Raw genomic sequence first — 21,131 nt, forward strand, 5'->3', positions numbered from 1 at the left:
TCCATACATATACCACAAGTTAGAATGTTTAACTAGTTAAATAATTAAATAGGCTGTTTTCCAAAATATGCTTCAAAATGAAATTCTTAATATCTATTTGTACTTCAAAGACAATGATGAAAATATTTTCTGCTAGGTAATTTCAATTTGTACTTAAATCTATACAAAAATAAATAACGCATTGACGAGACGATATATTTACTTACATTCTTATTTAATCAATTCTGTCATGTATATAGTATGAATATGAAAGCAGTAAATACTAATTTAAATTAGGCTACCAAAAGAAGGCGTCAAATTTGAGCAAATTTAATTCTTAAACAAGTTAGATAGGAACAGAGTAGATGACATATATAATGAAAAATAAATAAACAAAGAGAAAATAAATTATAAAACAAACAACAGAAATTAACCATTGATTTTAAAAATTATTGATCTAACGGACCAAAATATGTTTTCCACGGTGTATATGGCCTCCACTGTTTGAGTGGAATAAGTTGGTATAGTGTTTGTTTGTTTCCTTTTCTTTTGTCTCCTTCAATGGAGTTTGCATATTATTTCAAAGGCTCAAAAGTACTTTACACAAAATTTTCCAATTTTTTTTTTTGTTTTCACACGTTTTTTTTAGTCCAAATTGTTTGTTAGGATTTCTTCGTGCCGTTTTATATTTAATATTAAAAATACATCAATATCGATACTTTGAAAATAATTTTAATATATTTTACAACTTAAAATCAGTATCTATAAATAAGTTTATTTTAAATATATAACAGAGAAACAATATATTAAACTCAAAAAGAATCTAAATTATATTTTCTTTAACTTTAACCATGTCTTTCTATAATTAGTTTAAATAAATGATCAGTGATACACACTTTGCTCTTTTTATAATAATAACAATAAAAAAATGATTGAAGTTTGATATTCACTATAAATTAGACCAATTTATAATATATATATATATATATATATATATATATATATAAATATGAGTGCAATTCTTATTTTTCAAATCGATCTTGTAAAGTTAAATTAAATTTAAACTTCACCTCTAATACAATAAAAATTAAACATGTTTTTAATATATAAATTTTAATATAAAATTAAAATTTGTTTATATCTCAAATTTTTAAATAATTTAATTTTCATGTTTGAATTGTTTATATTTTAGTTTAAATGAGTCTGAAATGATACTTAACATGTAAAAAAAAATTAAAAATGTTATATTTTAAAAATGAAAGTATATGAAAATTAATTTGAAAAGAGAAAAATTAAAATTTGATATTTATATATAAAAATGTGAAAAGGTGTGGTAGTGATAGCATAGAAGATGAGAGTGGAAAAAGTCAAAGAAAGAAACTGCATGCATGAGGTAAGTAATGGTGGTTGAATTTGCAGTGAGAGGGGGACCTAGTGGGAAACACGTGCAGAACTGACAAGGTTGAAATGTAAGTGAAGTGTTATTGTGATGTGTGATGTGTTGTTTCTTCTTTTACAACCAAATGAAATATGTGAGTGCCCATCATCTCTTGTGTTTTTCTGTACCACCCACTCACTACTTCCCACGTGGATACGCACGTGTGCCTGTTCATAAAACTACTGCACACCTCATTCCCATCATTCAATGCTTTTCTTTAATCATAACCCATTTTTAGGTTATCTTCTCCAACCACTTGTCAGTGCGCCATAATTCTCCATTCCCTTTTCTTCTCCACCATTTTTCTTAATAAACATTTTATCATACATAAATAATAATCTTTTCTTCATTTTAGACCCTTGGAAAAAACAATTCATCTCAAAAGGGAAACAATTTTTGTAATAATAATACAATTCACTTTTACTTTTGTCATGATTTTTTAAAACGCAGATTAAGAAAATCAATTACACTATTTTAATTAATACATACAACAAAATGTTTCTTTATTTATATCATATAACAACACCCTTTAATTTGAAAAACTTCATGATATTAATTCATTAAAATATTTTATATGCGGAAAATAAGAAAGACTGAACGTAGAAGTAATTACAACATTAATTATAGGTTGCAAAACGTTTTATTCGAAAAAACCTGAATTTTGGCCCATGCAGGTCTCGAACCTGCAACCTTCGCGTTATTAGCACGACGTTCTAACCAGCTGAGCTAATAGGTCACATTTTATGATTAAACAACTTTGATATAAAACTATAAGTACACTTCACTTACTACCGCCAATATAAATATGTATAGCTAGTAAATTTTAAAAAATAATACAATATTAAATCAATACTAAAAATTATATTATATATGATAAATTATCATATTTATCATATTATGTGCTAATGTTAAAAATATATTATATTAATTAAATACAATATGTATATTATCTAAGAATATGTTTATTTATAATTTTTATGTAAATACTATAATAATGTTAATGTTATACTAATACTCATGCCACCTTTTCTTTTAAAAAGTGTCCACTTTAAAATTTATTTCATGAACAAGTTTTGAAGTAATTATTTTATAATTATGAGCTTGGCATTGCAAATAATTAATAATAATTTTCAAAATTAATTATTATGTTTTTATAATAATAAAGAAAATAATTATTGTATATTAGATTCTATTCTATTTTTCATTTGATCACTTTAAAATGCATTTTATAAATAATACTAACATTAAATACTACATATTTTTTAACTAACTTTAAATAATTTTCCAAGGTAATAATTAAAAATATTAATTACTATTATACAAAATAATCATGTTATAAATATGTAATCAAATTGAAGATGTTAAGGATAAAAGTTGATAGATTAATTATTATATTCACATAATTTTATTTATTTACTCACTTCATATTATGTTTTACGATCCACGATAATAATAAAAGAAAAAAGATGTTTTGGGTATTCTATTAAATTCAATCTACACATAAAAACAATTAGGTATAAATTAACATAAAATATGGTTATGGATATGTTTCTCATTTTATATATTTTACTAGCTAATATTTTCACATTACATTACTTTTGTTTTTGTTTCCTTGTCTAATTTTTGAAAAAAAAAATAATAAAAACAATACATTGTATTATATATATATATATATATATATATATATATAAATATATATATATATATATATATATATATATATATATATAGAGAGAGAGAGAGAGATTTTGTGGTAACTTTAGATGTATAGTTGTGTATTTATGGTTCAGTCTATATTTGGAAGAGTTTTGAGTTAGTTTATGAGACATAAAGAAAAAAAAAATCCATAACTAGATGTGTGTATGTTGCAAGTGAAGTAATGAAAAAAAGAAAAGAAAAGTGAAGGGTACAAGGCACCCTTCTTTCCTCTGCAGCATAATTGTTATCTACGTGTATGATATGATGCTGCTCTCTCCATTATTAGTTCAACCTATATATCATATGATTTGATGTGTTTCTCTCCAATTATTGTGCCACTAATGCATCATTGCCAACCAACCCACTCCTTCACCATTATCATTCATCAAATCCTTCTTTTCTCTTCTATCGTCGCTAACATTTCATCTCAGATCTCTCATACCAACTTTCCTAACTAAACAAGTTGCTATTGGAACAGTACTAAGATTTTCCTAGGCTTCGATACTTATAATCAGTGCTTAACCAACTGATTAAAATAATGAGTTTACGTAAGTTTAAGTACATAACTTAGAAATGCAAATTATGTTATGATATTAGGTACAAAAAGTGATGATTAGGTTGGGTTTGCATGCACATGAGAGTGGTCCTGAGAAAGACATTTAGTCTAATCAGAACCCATCTATCTTGGTCTCAAATGATGTGTGTAATGTTGGACATAGAGATACCCCCAAAGAAAAAAAGGAAAAAATGTTTGTACCACAGCAACGCTAAGGCTACAAACTCGTGGGTTGTTTTGCACGTAGGAACATGAATCCTGTTTCTCCCGCAAAGCTTGACCTGGGTCATTGTGTTGTGCAAGTCCCATCGTTAAGCATGTGACCCCGTTTATTTGACTCTAACAAATATTCCACCCACTCTCTAACCCACTTCGACTCTGATTCTATTATGTTTTCCTAAACTTTTAATCATAAGTGCACGGGCTTGCGGATAACGGGGGAGAGACAACAGGGACGGGATAGTCAAACAAACAACAAAATAGGATACAATTTCTACAATTTTCTTTACTATTTCATCATTTTCTGGCCCACCTATTTATTATTCTTTCTTTCCTCTTCCCAACCAAATGCTTTCGTTCTAACATAAATTATTTCAAATAACGGAAACTTTGAATAACAATGATTTCGTAAAATATAACGTACGTACACAACAGGTTACGCCATACTTACTGTGTCTTCCTTCTTTCCCTTTTTGTTTTCTTCCTACACCCCCCTAAAATTGATAAACCCTAATTTACTCTTCATTCAAATTATAATAAAAAGTAAAAGTTATTCCCATATCCCTTTCTTTTTAACGAATTATAAATTGTACAATCAAAAATTATTTTCAGATTCGAAAACATGTTCCAAAATATGTTTAAAAATACATTCTGAAAAAATATTTCTGGATTTAAAAATACTTTTTGGATTGTACAGTTCAAAATATGTTTTCTAAAAAATTATAATCAGTAATTTATATTTTGAAACATATTTATGGATTCAAAAATACTTTCTAGATTGCATATTCTGAAAAAAACTTCAAAATATACATTTCTTGAAGTTATTTTCAAATTTGAAAAATATGTTTGAGAATGTACATTTTGAAATATATTAAAAAGATCATTCAAATTGCAGAATTCGGAAAGTATTTCCGGACTACATTTCTTCTTCTGTATTAAGTGTCCACCCCACATTTGTATTTTTATCTTCTTCGCTCATTCTTCACCACTATCGCTCATTCTTAACTGCATCTACGCCACCAGAGTGCCAACAATGTTTTGTAGCCACCAAAGGAGGTGCTCTCACCGACACGGCCAAAGACCGAACTCGTTGGAATTGACTCTCACAATCTATTTAGCCGGTGGAAGTACATGCAACACAATAAGTCGATGAAGTCATGGTAGTCTAATTGCGATTCACTGCTCAAATATGAAGCCATCACTGAGGGCTTCGACTTCGTAGTCGTAATCAGTGTATCATACTATTCTTATGCGGATATAATTTATCTGTAAAAAAATAAAAATAAAAATAAAATTAAGTTTATATTGTATTGAGCTAAATTTAATTAAAATTAAGATTTATTTTATATTTTATTAGGTTAGATTTAATTAAAATTAAATTAAATTTATATTTAATTTAATTTATAATATATATTGTATTTTTGTAATTTTATTTTAATTTTATTTTAAATTTTGATAAAATATAATTTTTTAATATTTACGGATAATCATCAATACTTCTAATTTTTTAAATTTGTCGGGTATTTTTTAGACAGATGTCCAACAAGTCAAATCTTAAGTAATCCGACCCATTATCTTCCCTGTGGTTAGGAGCAACTCTTTTGGTGGAGCTTTATGATGAAGAGAAACTCGGACAACGTTGGGAGGTGGTAGAGGTTCGAAGTCTTCGGGTTCGCCTCATTACAAGCGGTGGTCCTCACACCAGCTCCCTGCCGGAGGCTGGTGGCAGAGAAGAGACATCGTAAAACTACTATGTCAATGTACTTATGGGGTGTACAAAAAAAAATTGGTGGTGATGAAATAAACTGCCTGGATACTTAGAAGTGAGCCTTAAATATATAAATAAATACTTTCGGGCTTAGAATAAAGGCCTATCGTGAACTAAAAGTGCCCAAGGAGCCCAAGGAAAAACAGTGAAATGATATGTGACGTTTGTCGGACGATTATTACTTATGTTTAAGCCCAATGATATCCGATAGGGGTGGACATGGATTCGATTTTTAATGATCTAATCCACATCCATTTTAGATCTAAATAATTGGATTAAATTTTTGACCCAAATCTATTTTTTTAGCAAAAGTAGTTTGGATTAAAATCCATATCCAAATATTTGGATCAAGATTTAAATCCAATCCAAATATTTGGATAGAGTTCTAAATCCAGAATCCATTTTTTATAAAATAAATTTAAATTGAATTTTTTAAAACTTGTATCATTAAGGCCTGGATGCCCTAGATGGGCTTGACAACCTGGACGGGCCCAACGACCCGAACGGGCCCGATGACCAGGACAACCTAAACGGGCCCGACAACTCGAACGGGCTCGACGACCTGGACGGGCCAGACAACCCGGACGGGCCCGACAACACGAACAGGCTCGACAACGCGAACAGGCTGGTCAGACCCGTCTGGGTCGTTTGGCCCGTCCAGGTCATCCGCCCCATCCGGGTCTTCGGGCCCGTTCGGGTCGTTGGGCTCGTCCAGGTCTTTAGGCTTGCCTGACTCGTTCGGGTCTTTGGGCTGCCTGACCTGTTTTCGTCATTGGTCCTGCCTGGTCCGTTCGGGTCTTCGGGTCCGCCTGACCCTGTCGGGTCTTCGGGTCCGCCTGACCCATTCGGGTCTTCGGGCCCGCCTTACCCGTTCGATTCTTCGAGTCCGCCTGATTCGTTCGGGTCATTAGGCCCGCCTGACCTATTCGGGTCTTAGGGCCTGCCTGATTCGTTCGGTTCTTCGAGCCCGCTTGACCCATTCGGGTCATCGGGCCCGCTTAGCCCGTTCGAGTCTTCGGGCACACCTAGCTCATCAGGTCATTGGGCCCACCTGCTCCGTTCGGATCATCGGGCTCACTTGAATTTTTCAGATCGTTGGGCTTGATTGACTCGTTTGATTTGTCGGGACCGCCTAGCCCGTTCATATCTTTAGGCCTACCCAACCTTTTATGGTTGTCGGGCCTGCCCGATCTGTATAGGTCGTCGAGCAAGGCCTGTCCATGTCTGAATTTAGCATATTACATCTCAACCTTTAGTCTAACCCAACTAAAAATTTAAATTGAAAATTTGGATTGGATTTTTTGGATTATCCATATTTAAAAATCTTGATTTATAAAATGGATATCCAATCCATAAAATATATAAAATGTATATTAGATTGAAATCTAGATCCATTAAATGGATTTTAAATGGATTGGATTTTTAATAAAATGGATTATAAATGGATTGGATTGGAGCAAAAGTGGATTGGATTAATAAAATTAGATTTTTTGCCCAACCCTAATATCCGACCATGAGAAAAGCACGATATGTACGAACTAGATACCTGCCTGTCCTTAGGTTTTGTTTTTGTTACGGACAGATTGAGGTTGTTTTATGGTGTCTTAGATTTTGCAATCTTAATTAGATTCGTGAATAGTTATGATGGAACAATATTTTAATTTAGATCACGTATTTATGTTTAACAAGTATTATATTTGATATTTTATAATATTTTAATGATACTTATCAATGAAGTATCTAATTTATAAAATTGTAATACAGTATAATAAAATATTTGAGCAGTGACAAATTTTAGTGACAAAAATAATTAGTCACTAAAAAGTTACTAAATTGATAACTAAAATAGTTTTAAAAAATGATAGTTGATCTCTAAATTGATATTTAAAATATAATTGGTTTTAAAATTGGTCACTAACATTAGCTATCATGTTTTGACTATCAAAATAATTGGTTTCTAATTAGAAAATTTGAATTTACACATTAACAATCATATATTTATTATGTTTGTCAGAATCATTATACACTTTTTAATATTCATATTATCACGTATCATATCGTAATTTTAAAAATAAATGTATCGATATATAGGATATATGTCGTATCTTATCCGATTCGGTATATGTGTATATAAGTAAACACCAGATAAAGCCGTGTTTGGATTTTATGGTTAGTTTATTGTATTAGTAGGAGGGCTGCTTTTGGGCCCATTTTTTATCGGTGGCCCGTGATTGTTCTTGCTGTGTTGCAACTGTTCATGTTGGACCAAAAATCAGATTTGTGAGATGATACAAGACATCTATATTCATATGGAGAATAATATATATATATATATATATATATATATATATATATATATATATATAAATTCTTTCTAAAGTTATTTGTTCAAACTGATTTAATCCGTCAGTTTTTTACCTATTCTAAAAATATTCAATAAGATGCAATTATTATACTCATTACCACCTTGGTTTCCAATTTGATTAGTTAAACTAGCGTGCCAAATCGAGTTTTCAGAACTAGGATTATAACTTAACATCTTTAAATTAATTTAAAAATTCGCATAATTTGTGTTTAAGTTTGAAGTTACTTTTTTCCTCTTTCAATTGTTGTTGATAAAGAAAATTTCAACCAACATTATAAAAATAACTCTAATTCTAAATATTTTAAATATTTGTGATGAAATAAACTATAAAATAGTATTGATTTATGTTAATCAAATAAAATCTTCACCAATATCAATTAACTTTTTTTAACAAAGTTTTGTTCTTAAAAGATATTATAAACTAAGATAATCTAATAAAATCATCGTGATTTCAAATTACTAACAATTATTTAAAAATATTATGTATAGTTTATTATAACGTATATTTATATGTTTTAGTAGTTAAAAGAATTGAAAATATAAACTAATAGTAGGCGAGCATCGGGTAAAACCGAAAATTAGCGTTTGTGGCCGGCGATTGAAAACCCTGTGAAGGTGTTGTAGAGGAAGGCGAAGAAAATCGTATAGATGGGTCTAGCTTTAACCGTCGGAGTCTTCGGTGTTCTGGTTCTATTTCACGCCGCTTATTCAACTATCCACTGTATTCTACTACCGATTCTTACGATTGTTTTACTCTTGATTATGTGTTTGAGCGTTAGGGCTCGTGGATCTGAAATTGGATCTGATTTTTGTTCCAGACAGGGGTCTGTTGAAGATTACAGAGGAGGAGTTTTCAGGGCCTCCATACAACGTAATTTCATTAATGCTGCAACCTAGGGTTTAATTTCATGTAATGTATCTCATTTTTTTTTTCTGGAATAATGCAGGTGGTGATTGAGCTGTTTGTTGGGCTTATGCTTTGTTTCTGGGCTGCGCTCACTGTGCCCGGGAAGTTTAAATCCATTCACCCTCACTCCGAGGAGAACAGGTAACTAAAATTAATGCTAGGATGGATGTAGCTGTAACCAGATGAATGTGAACTGATGAAACTGATTGTGAAATAACATCTCTTATTTCTATGTTTTTGTTTGGATTAGACGTAGTGAATCTTCTAGGAGAATTAAATTTTTAATTATTAGTTTTGGAAGATTGAACTTTATGTTAGGCACCCTTATGAAGAAATTTTTTGTATTTTTCTTTTCCTTTGGAAGCGTTTATCGAAGTATATATTGTACTAACTTAAGTTTCTCACAGTAGGTGTTGTTTTGGGCTTCTGTCATTTTATTTAGTTATTTTCGTGTGTTTTGATCTCACGTTAGGGGCATAATTTGATAGGATTATGATTAATTAATGCAAATCTCTTCTTGTGATTTTCCTGTGTGATATGTACCAATCAAATCTTTTGTTTTCTATCATGCTTTATGAAGTGGATGCCTTCCTTGATGGTTTAGAATGGAGATTGAGGAGGTATGATCTGTATGTATGAAACCAATAATTGTTGATATGTCTTCATTGATGTAAGGTATCAGGACCTCTCGTAAGTCTGCTTAATAGACAGTTAGTAGGCAAATGGGAACTGTAAAAATAAAAGTGGGGAGGGAACTCAGGACAGTTGGGGTTTAATTGAAATATCAAGTAGAGGAGAGCCCAGATCTCGAGTACCTGGCACAAGGGTTATTTCGTCTGGACTATCGTTGTATCTTCAATTTTGCCTCAGAACTTGTATTTCATTGATACAGATCAAGAAATAGGGATTTTTGTGTCAATGTACACTGTTTTATTTCCATACTCTAATCCAGTTCTGTTACCGGAGTCCATTATTAGGGGTCACTTAAGTTACTCTTGTCAAGTTCTGAATTCATACTCTGTTGGTAGATTATGGGTGGCTGGGTTTGATTTGACTAATATACTCACTATCCACATCATTAATAAAAAATGAGAAAGAAAAAGGGAAATTTTATGCACGTAGATTATATTTGGTAAGACATTGACTTAGTTTCTAGTTCTTTTTATTAGCTTAATAACTTGTTTGATTTTATATTTGTCCATAGGTTCCGACACTTTATCTAAAAAAATCTGATTATTTCATATAGAATAGAAGTTTTTTTGATGGAATCCTGAATAAACCTACTGCTTTGGATCTGTATGGACCCCCTTATTTCATTTACAATTATAAATTGGACGGGCCTTACTTCAAAATTCTTGATCATATTGTCACCTGGGTATTTAGCTATTTATCTAAAGGCACTTATCTGAAAAGTTTTTCTTGAAAACCATTGTCATTTCTTTGGTTGTGTTGTTTGCTTGGTTGAGGGATATGCCTTCATATAGTAGTCCTATATTCTGGCACTAGTGACAAATATTACATAGTATGGAATTACGTGGATCCCCATAAGCTGATTTTCTCTATGCAGGATTGTCTCTTTACCTGCCAACCTAGACTTCATGATCTTCAATCACCGAGGTAAGGTCTTTCCTGTGGAACTGGATGCGAAGCTGAGACAATGAGGACTGCTATCCCTCACACGAGGAGGAAAAAATTTACTCTAGAAAATTAAAAATTTGGGATTCGCATTTGAGTGTCCGTTGTTTGATGCATGAGTCTGGCAGTTTTCTTCTGTATCTTGTACTTCCTTTACTGACCACTTGACATAGTAATTTAGACAGGATGTTATTATTTGAATCATACTTATAAAGAGTTAGCTTGCACTTTCAACCATGTCCTAAAAAATTATTTGCTAAATGAAGCATCAGTAAACATTTTAGTGGAGTTATATGCTTTGTCTGTCGAAAAGGACAGCAAGTTATCTCAATCATTTAGAGGAATGAGTCCTTGAGTGTGTGATGATTACCAATAATTTTGCCCAATATAAAATGGGGTGTTCAAATTCAAAGCTGGTGTTGCAAGGATGTAAATTATGATTTGTGAATCAATGGATGTTAACGATAGAAGTCTTGAATTCAAGGATGAAGTTATATTTTTACATATGCGATTCGCATATTTCAGCCTGGTTAGGAAAAATACCATTTGCATAAAACTGTTAAGTTACTGATTTTTCACTTTCACTTCCAAACAACCATGAACTTAAACAGAAGTTTCTGAAGAGAAAAGGTTCTCTTTCAACCGTCCCTCGAGCTAGTGCAGCACAATATCATTTTTCTTCCAGCACCCAAACACTTCCGGAATTAATTTTCTGGAATACAAAAATAGTTCCGGTTTTGTTTTTACGGATAGCAATCAGCTTTCCTGTTAAAAAGTTTCTGATAACTGTTTTGACGTGGTGATGAAAAAATTTGTATGGGTGCAGGAATCAACACCCGTGTTCAAATTAGGAGCGTCAAATAAATGGATCAGTTCAATTTTTGTTAGATCGTAATGGATCGGATCAAAATATCTAGACAAGGACTTCCTCCACCCTATCAAATTTCTTGGTGCACCCATAAAAAACTTCTAGAAAATTATTTACTTAATAGAAGTGAGGTAATTGTCTACTTGAACAAAATTTATAAATTTGTTTTAATATGTTATGGAAAATAAATTCCGAAATGATAGGGTGTAGGGATATGGTGCAAGAAGTAATAGCCTAATATTTATTTAAATTATTTTGATTTGTTAAAGATATAATTGAAAATCCAATCTAATTCATGTTTTAATAATTTTATTGATGATTGAATATACAATCCATCCATAAAAATACTATTTTAAAAAAATATACACGATATTTTTAATGATACTTTTAGAGATGTTTTCAAAAATAAATTTTGTAGGAAAAAAATAAAAAAATATTTTTTAAAATTTTCAAAAAGGTAAATTTAATATTTAATAGTAAAAAAATTGGTTGGATTAATCTTTATTAATAAGAAGTTCATTAAATTTTGAGAAAGAACGAATGAATCATTAACCTTGGATAAAATTAAATGAATGATTTTGATTATGGATTTTCTTTATATTTTTATAGTGGTAGATAACTAGAAAACTTATTTACTAAAACTTGAATGTAAAGACAATAATTGTTAGAAAGAAAATTATATTTGGCAACTTCCTTTAACATTACAATTAGTTCACAACCAATTTATAGTAATATCTTAATCAAAAAGCATTGTTAAATATAAATATAACGTAGGAATTGCCAAATATTAATACACGGAATTTTCAAGAGTTATTCTATTTCTTTTAAAGACTTACAATTATATCACCTTTCTTGTTATAAACACAACCAAGACCTTTCAACTTTCCTGAATTTCTTGCTCAATCTTATTCTCTTGAGATTATTTTGACTGTGATAGGGAATAATTTTCTTGTTAGTTTTTATTAGTGAGAAGAGTTAAACCACAACTTTTCTTACCTTCCTTTCTAAATTTAACCAAATTAATTTTATTTTTTCAACAAGAGGAATCAATCATTTATATAATCTAAGAAATCATGTTAGACATGCTTCAAATATTGTATTAGTCGAGATTCATCTGGAATACATATAGTAGAGTTGAGAAAGATTTTTCCCGGACGATACTTTTGGTTGCAATGGTATTATAGATCCTCCCTTCTCTCTAAATGACAACACTTTCCGTTATTAAAAAACGTGTTGTTATTCTTTGTCTTCTTGTTGGTGTATTAGTTTAAGCATTGTTGAAAAGTTCTTTCCATATTGAGCTTCCAATGATTAATTATTTAAAGAGTTGGTCTCTTTTTCTAGTCTCATTTTAGAATACTATAATCTAATGCCGGAAGCACTTGATGAGCCATAGGGTTTCCACACGCAAATGGAAATTACATAAATTTAATATAAATAAAAAAAATGAGAGAATTGAATATATGAGAGCATGGCGTATGGTCAACATCCCCATTGTCGAGCTCAGAACAAAGGGAAAACAACTCCATGTGATGCTTCATGAGCTGTGAGTATCAAAATATAAAAACTACTAATATTAAACTTGGAAAAATAATTGACCATATTATCAGGCTGCTTGGGATTAAAAAATCCAAAAAATAAAATTATTATAAATAATATGAATGAAACAATTAGTTAAATCAACTTGAAATAATTTAACTATTTTTATTTAAATTATAAAAATTATTGCATCAATCTAATGAATATATGAGAATGGAATTGGACTTGTGATGAGGTAGTTTGGTCTGATTAGTGATTGGGCCAGCTCTGATCAACATCTCAAATCCACATTAGCAAGAATTTTATCTTGGACTAATATAATCCGGTGCGTAATTTTTTTTTTATCTGTATTTAATTGTTAGTAGCTGTAAGAAGATTTGAACCACAACCTCTTCTACATTTCTTTTGTTTAAATTCTTCTACATCTAAGTGCGTAATCTAACTGTTTAATTATTAAACTTTTTAATTTAAAAATAATTAAATATGATTAAGACAAATTTAGGGTGTTGATGAAGAATATTTATTTTGGTCTTGATAAGATGGGAAAAGAGATATGGTTGGTTAGCTTGACACATAACTTTGAAATTTCATGATTTTAATGTGGAAATTGTGATGAAAACAAGATGATAATGTGGATTTTTATAAAAAAAATAAAATAATGAGATTGAGATAAAGAGAAAAAGAAACATGAATTTGTTGAGAGACGGTGTGGAGGAGTCTTTGCCTGTTGGCACTGAAACACGTCATTTAATGCAAAATTTTCATTTGTTTAGTCGTTTTCTCTTCACGCGGGACATCGTACGGACTATGTTTACAATAATCTCTCTTTTTTTTCTCTTTTCTTATATAAAATATTTCATTGTAACTTTTTATCATTTATGTTGTGTTTGTTTAGAGTAATTTAGTGTATAGGATTAAAGGGATTTACAGTAAATTTCACAAATAGATTTGATAGATTGACCTCTTCTTGCATGACTGATGAAAATAAGAAAGTCAGTCTATCTTAAAGTACAAAAATAAACTTTTATGTTGCATTGTACATTTTTAACAATATATATATATATATATATATATATATATATATATATATATATATATATATTCTTTCTTATAAAATTACTCAATTTTAATTTATATTAACTTTAAACAATCAATATTTTATTACTTAATTTATCAATATTTTATTTCAACTTAATTTATTCAAAATTCATTTTAATTTTATATAAATTTTTCAATTTTAATTTCTTATATTAAATACTAACCCACATTCCATAATAATATTTTTTAAACTAATTATTCACCTACAATTTATTTAAACTTAATTTCTATCAATCCTATTTTATTTAAATATAATTTTATCATGTTAAACTTTTTTAATTTAAATAATAATTCACATTTCATTTTAACATAACTTACATTTATTATATTTTATTTTAACTTACTTTTATGATTATGGATAAAATAGTAATTCTCTAATTTTAATAATTAAAATATTTTTTTAATTTATTAAATTTATCACACCATTTACTATTTTGCCATATTTAATTCCTTACTATCATTTTTTTTTATCCAAACAATTCATTTAATTTCTTATTATCTTTCCTGTGATCCAAACAATTCCACTTTTATAACTCTTTTTTCTCAAATTCCTTTACTCAAATCCCTCCTTGTAAACAGACTCGGCCTGAAAGATAAAATATAAAAATATGTGTTTGAGTCAATTGTGTGATGAATTGACTTCGCAATGATTCATAACTATTTCCCAATCATTCTCCGCCGGTGTCCTTCAAATTTGTTTATCACAATTTTCCCAGCATTTAAAATTTCGAAAATTCTTTGAACTTTCATGTGTACGAAACAAAAATCACGACACTGTAGCTTAAACTAAATGGATGGAACGGAAGGGTACGTACGGGAAACAGAGGAGAGAAAAAGTGGAATCTCATAGTTTGGCTTTTCACGCGTAAAAGGAAACCGTTGCATGTGCCACTCAATTTTCTTTTTCCCCTTTCACTTATATTTTTCCTATGCCTATTTACAGAACCTATTTCAAATTTCTAATTAATACACACTCACTGATTATAATAATAATCACCATCTTTTTTCGTAACTGTCTACGTCAAACCATCCACCACTCATTTTCCTTCTCCTATAATAATAATATTTCGGGAGATGCGCACATGTCTGGGTTACGTAAAACTTTGTAATTACGTCATCACAATGTTAATGAAATATGATTTTTTTTATCTGGTAATTAAGAAATAAATTTAATGAGTAGCATTATCCTATATATGTAAAATATACCTGCACTTGCATTCTGGATATTATGTTTCTGATTTACCATGTAAGAGTGATGAGAGCCATATATGTATACCAGACAGCTACTTCATCACTGTAACATGAATAATGCACTATGCATTGAATGAGCTTCAGCATTCTCATGTTATAACTCATTTTCCATAATATATGCAACAAATTCGAGTATATCTGATCAAAACTAAAACATGACCAACTATATCGTATATATTTTCCTTTCTGTAATATTTGTGGAATAAAATCATCACACAAACAATGTCATATGTTCAAGCTACATTGAAAAAAGAAAAAAAGAGTATTGGCAATGGCAAAAGGTAAAGCCATCCATTTTATAATTAGATGTCAAACCTTTGCTAAATGTTTGAAAAAAAAAAAGAAAAAGAAAAGTGTGAATAGATCTGTGTAACAGCTCAACACATATTGACAGAGTGTTTGCTAATTGAGTCGTTTATTCTCTATAATCTTCTGAAGTTCTTCAGGGCTGCAAGGAACTGCAAGTGCACCCTTCTGTCGAAACCCATACTCTTCACGAGCTTGCTCCAGAAGCTTCAAGAAAGCAGGATCAGTTAAATAATCCAACTCAACAACGAACCTTTTGGTCTCTTCACCATGCATTGCAATAACAGCAAAATGTCCTTCCTTAACATCTTCCGGCACCCATGTCGCGTTTTCGTTTTCCTCGTCAATGTCACTCACATAGCAAACCCTTCTCGTACGCGCTCCATTGGGTGCCAAGAATAACGGAAGACCCTTTATGACCTTTGAGATCAAAGACTTGAGCATCTTCTTCTTTCCAACCTCCATCACTCTACAATGTTCTTGCTTATTGACAACGACGATAGTACTGTGTGCTAGCTGCTAGATTCAGTTAGTGTTGAAACAAACCAGCTTTTGGATCTTTCAGTGCCAGTGTCCGTAGCATATATATATATGTGTGTGTGTGTGGATTTTATAAAGCATAAATAATGTAATCGGAATATTAGAGCATATGAAAGACACAGGAAGTTTCTCTGGTTGCATGTGGAGCCATGTCTAATTTTCCGCGTGCTGCAGCTAGGTACGTACCATTTAATGCAAGTTTGACGCGTCGGTTTGTTCTCTAATTTTATACGCGGGGCTTTTCTTCTTAGCCCCAAATTTGTTTAGGCCTAATGTGCTGTTTGTATGACTGTGCTGTACCATAATTGAGAACCAAAGTACTTTATCCTTTTCGGACTAATTTGCTGTCTTTATGACTATCATATTATATAATTTTTTTTTAATATGTAACTACTAACAAACGTACTCAACGAAAGTGTGAAGGCAAATTTGGTGTTGGTCGGGTGGAATTAAAGTAATGTCAAGTTCAAAAGTCATGGATTACGTTTGCTACAGAAACATCGTGGCCACACAACAAATCAAGGTTTTCATGACGGTGTTCTTCGTACGTCCTCTAGATGTCGGCGCGGTGAGATTTTTCAACCTGTGTGTTCATACATCGATAACACCCTTTCTTTTCTTCTCTTTTCTTTTCTTTTTTTTTCCTCTCTCTGCCCATAATTCTGTCAGTAATAAATTATGAGCACTTCTCCATTGTGTTCTGAGCATGTCAACTTTAAAAAAACTTATTAATTATATAGTAAACCATTGGTACAGTATATATATATATATATATATATATATATATATATATATATATATATATATATATATATATATATATATATATATATATATATACTTAAAATAATTGGTACTGTTGTCTTAAATGCGTCCATTTTCTTAATTGTACCAATCATTAAGAATGAGACTGTTCAATTCAAACTCAATCCTTAACATTTACTTAGCATGTTATAATATTTGGAATTATATATTTGGAAAGGAATATTACTTCATTTATTTGTTTTTGGTTGAATAAAGCACGTTGAATGGATATATATAGAGTGGAATTTGGACAACATGATCGAGTAGTTAAAATAGATTAGAGCAATGATAATATAGATTCATAGAACGAATTGCTATCTACTGTTTTCCTTTTTTATTTTTTTAGCATTATAAAAATTTATTTTCTTAAGAGATGAATAATCAATTGAGTATAACAAATATTGATGTATTTCATTTTTAATATAATTAGAAAATATTACCATCTTAAACTCCATTAATAGTTAATGTAATTGAATATGTGTTTAATCTTTGACAATTATCAGTTGTGTTTATTAAAATAAGAAATAATTGTTGTTAATACACAAGCAAAAATTAAGAGTTTTAAATTTATAAAACAAAAAATTGGATAAAAAGTTTTTATTGCATAATATTGTGAGTCTAAGTCGCATATTGAGTAGAAATAAAAAAAATTCAGCACCATATAAGAATGGAGAACTATAAATTTATTGTTAAGTTTTTTGATTAAAAGTGGTGTCAAAATGTTATATGTGAATTTGACTCATGTTTCATTTGTGTCATATCTCTCCAATAATCCTCGAAAGACTCAACATATATTAACCTTAATTTTAACTTTAATAAACACTTGTATTACAATTAGTAAATGTTAAATATGTGTTCAATTACCTTAAGTCTTAACCAAGTTTAATTAAAATTAATGAAATTAGGAGGATGGTTTAAATGCCAAAAAATTATTGTCCAATAGATTAACATAATACTGAGTTATAATGAAAATGTCAAGAAGCTAAATAAATTTTATAATATTTATTACAAACATTAAATAATTTATTGTTCATTAAATAACAATAAAAATTATTATTTTTAATTCGTATAACAATCACTACGCTTTAGGCAACAACACAAAATTGTAAGTTAAATCATAAAAAGTGTGGACTAAAGTTTAGACAACAATTTGTTAGACGTAGTCTAGGTGAGCGTAACTATAGGTAATAAGCCACGATTTGGAGTACGACAACAATTTTAAAACCGTTGCTTAAAATCCTCATAAAAGACAATAATTTTTTATGTACGTATTTTTCAAAACTTCACATTTTTAACACTGTGAAAATTCCGCACAAGCAAGAAAACACAGAATCCACTTTTTTCTTATTCTATTCTTCACGTCCTGGATTACGTCCTGGATCGTTAGATAGGAATCCGAAGATGAAAAGAGAAACGAAAAAGATCACTACCGTATAAACAAAAAGTTTTAGAGTAAGCATTATGAAATCTCCAAGATAATTAAAAAACGACAAAGAAAGAGAATAGATTCTCTTATATTACAACATATTTTGTTTCTTCATTTTCAGTCTAAAATCAAAGGGAGGGAAAAAATTCAAATTTTTGCGTTTTTTAAACTAAATTTTGCATTTTCAGTCAAAAAAGGAGTGAGAGAATGTTTCTATTCTATAAGCTTTAATTTTTAGTGTATTTTAGACCATGTTTTTATGGATTAACCCACATTTTTTACAAGCAACATTTATATAAATGTTGCTTAAGATAGTTTTTTAAGCCACGTCTAGAAAAATGTTGTCGTCTTTAATGTGTTTAGATCACATCTTTATACATGTAGTCTCGTTTAGTATTGTCTAAAGTCATTTTTGTTGTAATGAATATTCACATAAATTATTTTTCCTTTTACTCACTCTTTCAATTAAGTAGATAGAAAATTATCATTTCTTCTTACTTCCATTAATCTGGATAACAGAATTTTTCTAATCTATTATACTATCTTTCTTTTTCATTTCTTTCCCCTTTTTCTATCTCTCACACGTAGTTAACGAATGAGGAAGGAATTGAGTAGAATTAATTGGAACAGTCCCTTACTTCCAATGAATTTGATTGAAATTAAGTTGGATGTTTTTCATTAGGATACTAGTTAAGAGGTAATTAATAAGTATAAAATTTATAATTAAGTGTGACATTAAATAAGTTTTGACCACAATAATTATTGATGTAGTTTTTTTTTTATTTTAAAAAACAAAAATATCCACAAATATTATACAACTGATAATTTAAATGATGGGTAAAAAAAAAGTTAAAATAAATAAAATTTATCAACCGTGAATTTTTATAAAATTATCAAGGTTAAAATTTATTTAATATCGTGATTATCAAGGTTAAAATTGATTTATTATCGTGGTTAACTGTGAATTTTTATAAAATTAAATATTTATTAATTAATTCGTTAACAAATTATGTGACTAAAAATTTAAAATTAAAAAATAATTCATGTAGTACTTTATCGTCATGATTTTCATGATAATTAAGTAGCATTTTCCTTCCCAAAAAAGTAGCAGTTTCAAAAAATGCTTAGATATTATTATAGATAACCAAGATTGGAAAGTGAAAAGAATTCAAAAAGTGTTATTTGAAAGTGAACTGACTAAAAAGAAAAATTAACTGCGACTTAAATAACTAGTGTACTAGACTATGGTATGAGCTTTATTTCTGGACCACTGAATTCAAGCACTTAAGAAAAATGAAAGAAAACAAATTAAGTTAGGATAGCAAAAAAGAAATGAGAAAAAAAAAACAAACATTTAAGAAAAAAATTATTTTTGAGCACAATCGAAACGAAAATTGTATGTATATTCTGATTAAAAAATTGAATTTATAATTATTTTGTTAGGTAAGAAAGCTAAATAGTTTGAACTCTTTTTTGTGCATGTGCTTATTTGATCTCTTTGACTGACACACATACTAAGAATTTTTTGGGATGAAGTAAGATACTGGGTTAGGGTTTCAACTACTTTGGTGTGTATTGCAAGTAATGAAACATTTCTTTCAACATTCTATAAAAAATCCATTTTTAATGTTATTATATATACATACTTGAACCACATTTTCAACCATATGGGGACATGTGCCTCCGATCAATCTCAATTTTTTAATACTACTATACTTTTAATTAAATTAAATTAGCATCCTATCTCAATACTCTTTAAGTTTTTTTTCTTCTATATATAGTTCTGTCTAATAAATAAGAAGACAAAAGAAATAATATAATTAAATATGATTTAATTTTAAAATTATTATTTACAAATATTTAATTTATTATTAATACCCTCTTTTTATTCATATATATTACCAATTTTATTTGTTTTTATTAATGTGAATATTAAATGAAAATGAAAACGTAAAACAAAGATGAAGACATTAAACAAAAAGGGGATGAGAGGTTTTAAACGACAAAAAAAAAAAGAGGGCTCATGGTTGGTCTATTCATCTCAGAGCCCAATAGCGATGGGCAAATAATCTGTTTTATTGCTTAAACTCTATTTAATCATATTACAAACATCTTTTGGAAAAATATTTTGATAACCAATTCCAAAAAAATGAAATCAATTTTTATAAAGAAAGATTAAATTTATAAATCATTTTTCATTAATTAATACAAAATCAGATTTTTAGCTCATATATTAACTAAAATGGAGAAATTGATTTTTTTTTTTTTTAGAAGTGTTTGTAAATAAATTTCTTCCAACATATGGTCGACGCCATTTTATTCATCAGCTTTTGCGGCGTTTTCTTTCAATTTCTTGATTGGAGGCTGAGATTAAGTTTTAGATTTTGAGAAAAGCTTGCACCATGATAGAATATCTCTATACATGTAATTTCTTTCAATAGTTTGTGTTTTTGAAATTAATTTTCTTATTTTTAATGTGTAATTTAATTCGGTTATGAAAATTCTCGTCCAAGAATGACTTCATGACATTTAATTTCATAGTTATATTAAAAAAAGACTGCTAATCAATAAACTCATATCTAATATATATATATATATATATATATATATATATATATATATTATTGTGTATAATAATATAATATAGGATTAAATATGTTTTTATCTTTAAGTTTCAGTGAATTTGGAATTAGTCCTTATTCAAAACTTTATACCAATTTAGTCCTTCATCTTT

The 21,131-nt window shown here is 29.2% G+C and overlaps 2 protein-coding genes and 1 non-coding gene across 3 annotated transcripts; 1 reads left to right on the forward strand and 2 right to left on the reverse strand.

The window, feature by feature from the left end:
- Positions 1 to 2,079: 2,079 nt before the first annotated feature.
- On the reverse strand, positions 2,080 to 2,153 carry TRNAI-AAU. The gene has a single exon. It is a non-coding gene; the product is annotated as a tRNA-Ile (tRNA).
- Positions 2,154 to 8,554: 6,401 nt separating this feature from the next.
- On the forward strand, positions 8,555 to 10,826 carry LOC114174131 (membrane magnesium transporter). Its single transcript, XM_028058900.1, has 4 exons — positions 8,555 to 8,744; positions 8,842 to 8,894; positions 8,971 to 9,071; positions 10,498 to 10,826. Exons 1-4 carry the CDS (start codon positions 8,672 to 8,674, stop codon positions 10,589 to 10,591), a joined length of 321 nt encoding a protein of 106 aa, XP_027914701.1. The 5' UTR covers positions 8,555 to 8,671; the 3' UTR covers positions 10,592 to 10,826.
- Positions 10,827 to 15,489: 4,663 nt separating this feature from the next.
- On the reverse strand, positions 15,490 to 16,192 carry LOC114164698 (auxin-induced protein X15-like). The gene has a single exon (XM_028049447.1). It carries the CDS (start codon positions 16,090 to 16,092, stop codon positions 15,724 to 15,726), a length of 369 nt encoding a protein of 122 aa, XP_027905248.1. The 5' UTR covers positions 16,093 to 16,192; the 3' UTR covers positions 15,490 to 15,723.
- Between the last annotated feature and the right edge of the window lie 4,939 nt (positions 16,193 to 21,131).

Source organism: Vigna unguiculata, chromosome 1 (assembly GCF_004118075.2).
Source record: "Vigna unguiculata cultivar IT97K-499-35 chromosome 1, ASM411807v1, whole genome shotgun sequence".
NCBI classification, from domain to species: Eukaryota; Viridiplantae; Streptophyta; class Magnoliopsida; order Fabales; family Fabaceae; genus Vigna; species Vigna unguiculata.

Excerpts from the sequence above, each read along its gene's own strand:
- LOC114174131 (XM_028058900.1), top strand. The coding sequence starts at position 8,672 with ATGGGTCTAGCTTTAACCGTCGGAGTCTTCGGTGTTCTGGTTCTATTT. Across the intron at positions 8,895-8,970 it reads TTTCAGGGCCTCCATACAAC|GTGGTGATTGAGCTGTTTGT; the intron begins GTAATTTCATTA and ends GGAATAATGCAG. Across the intron at positions 9,072-10,497 it reads CCTCACTCCGAGGAGAACAG|GATTGTCTCTTTACCTGCCA; the intron begins GTAACTAAAATT and ends TTCTCTATGCAG.
- LOC114164698 (XM_028049447.1), bottom strand. The coding sequence starts at position 16,092 with ATGGAGGTTGGAAAGAAGAAGATGCTCAAGTCTTTGATCTCAAAGGTC.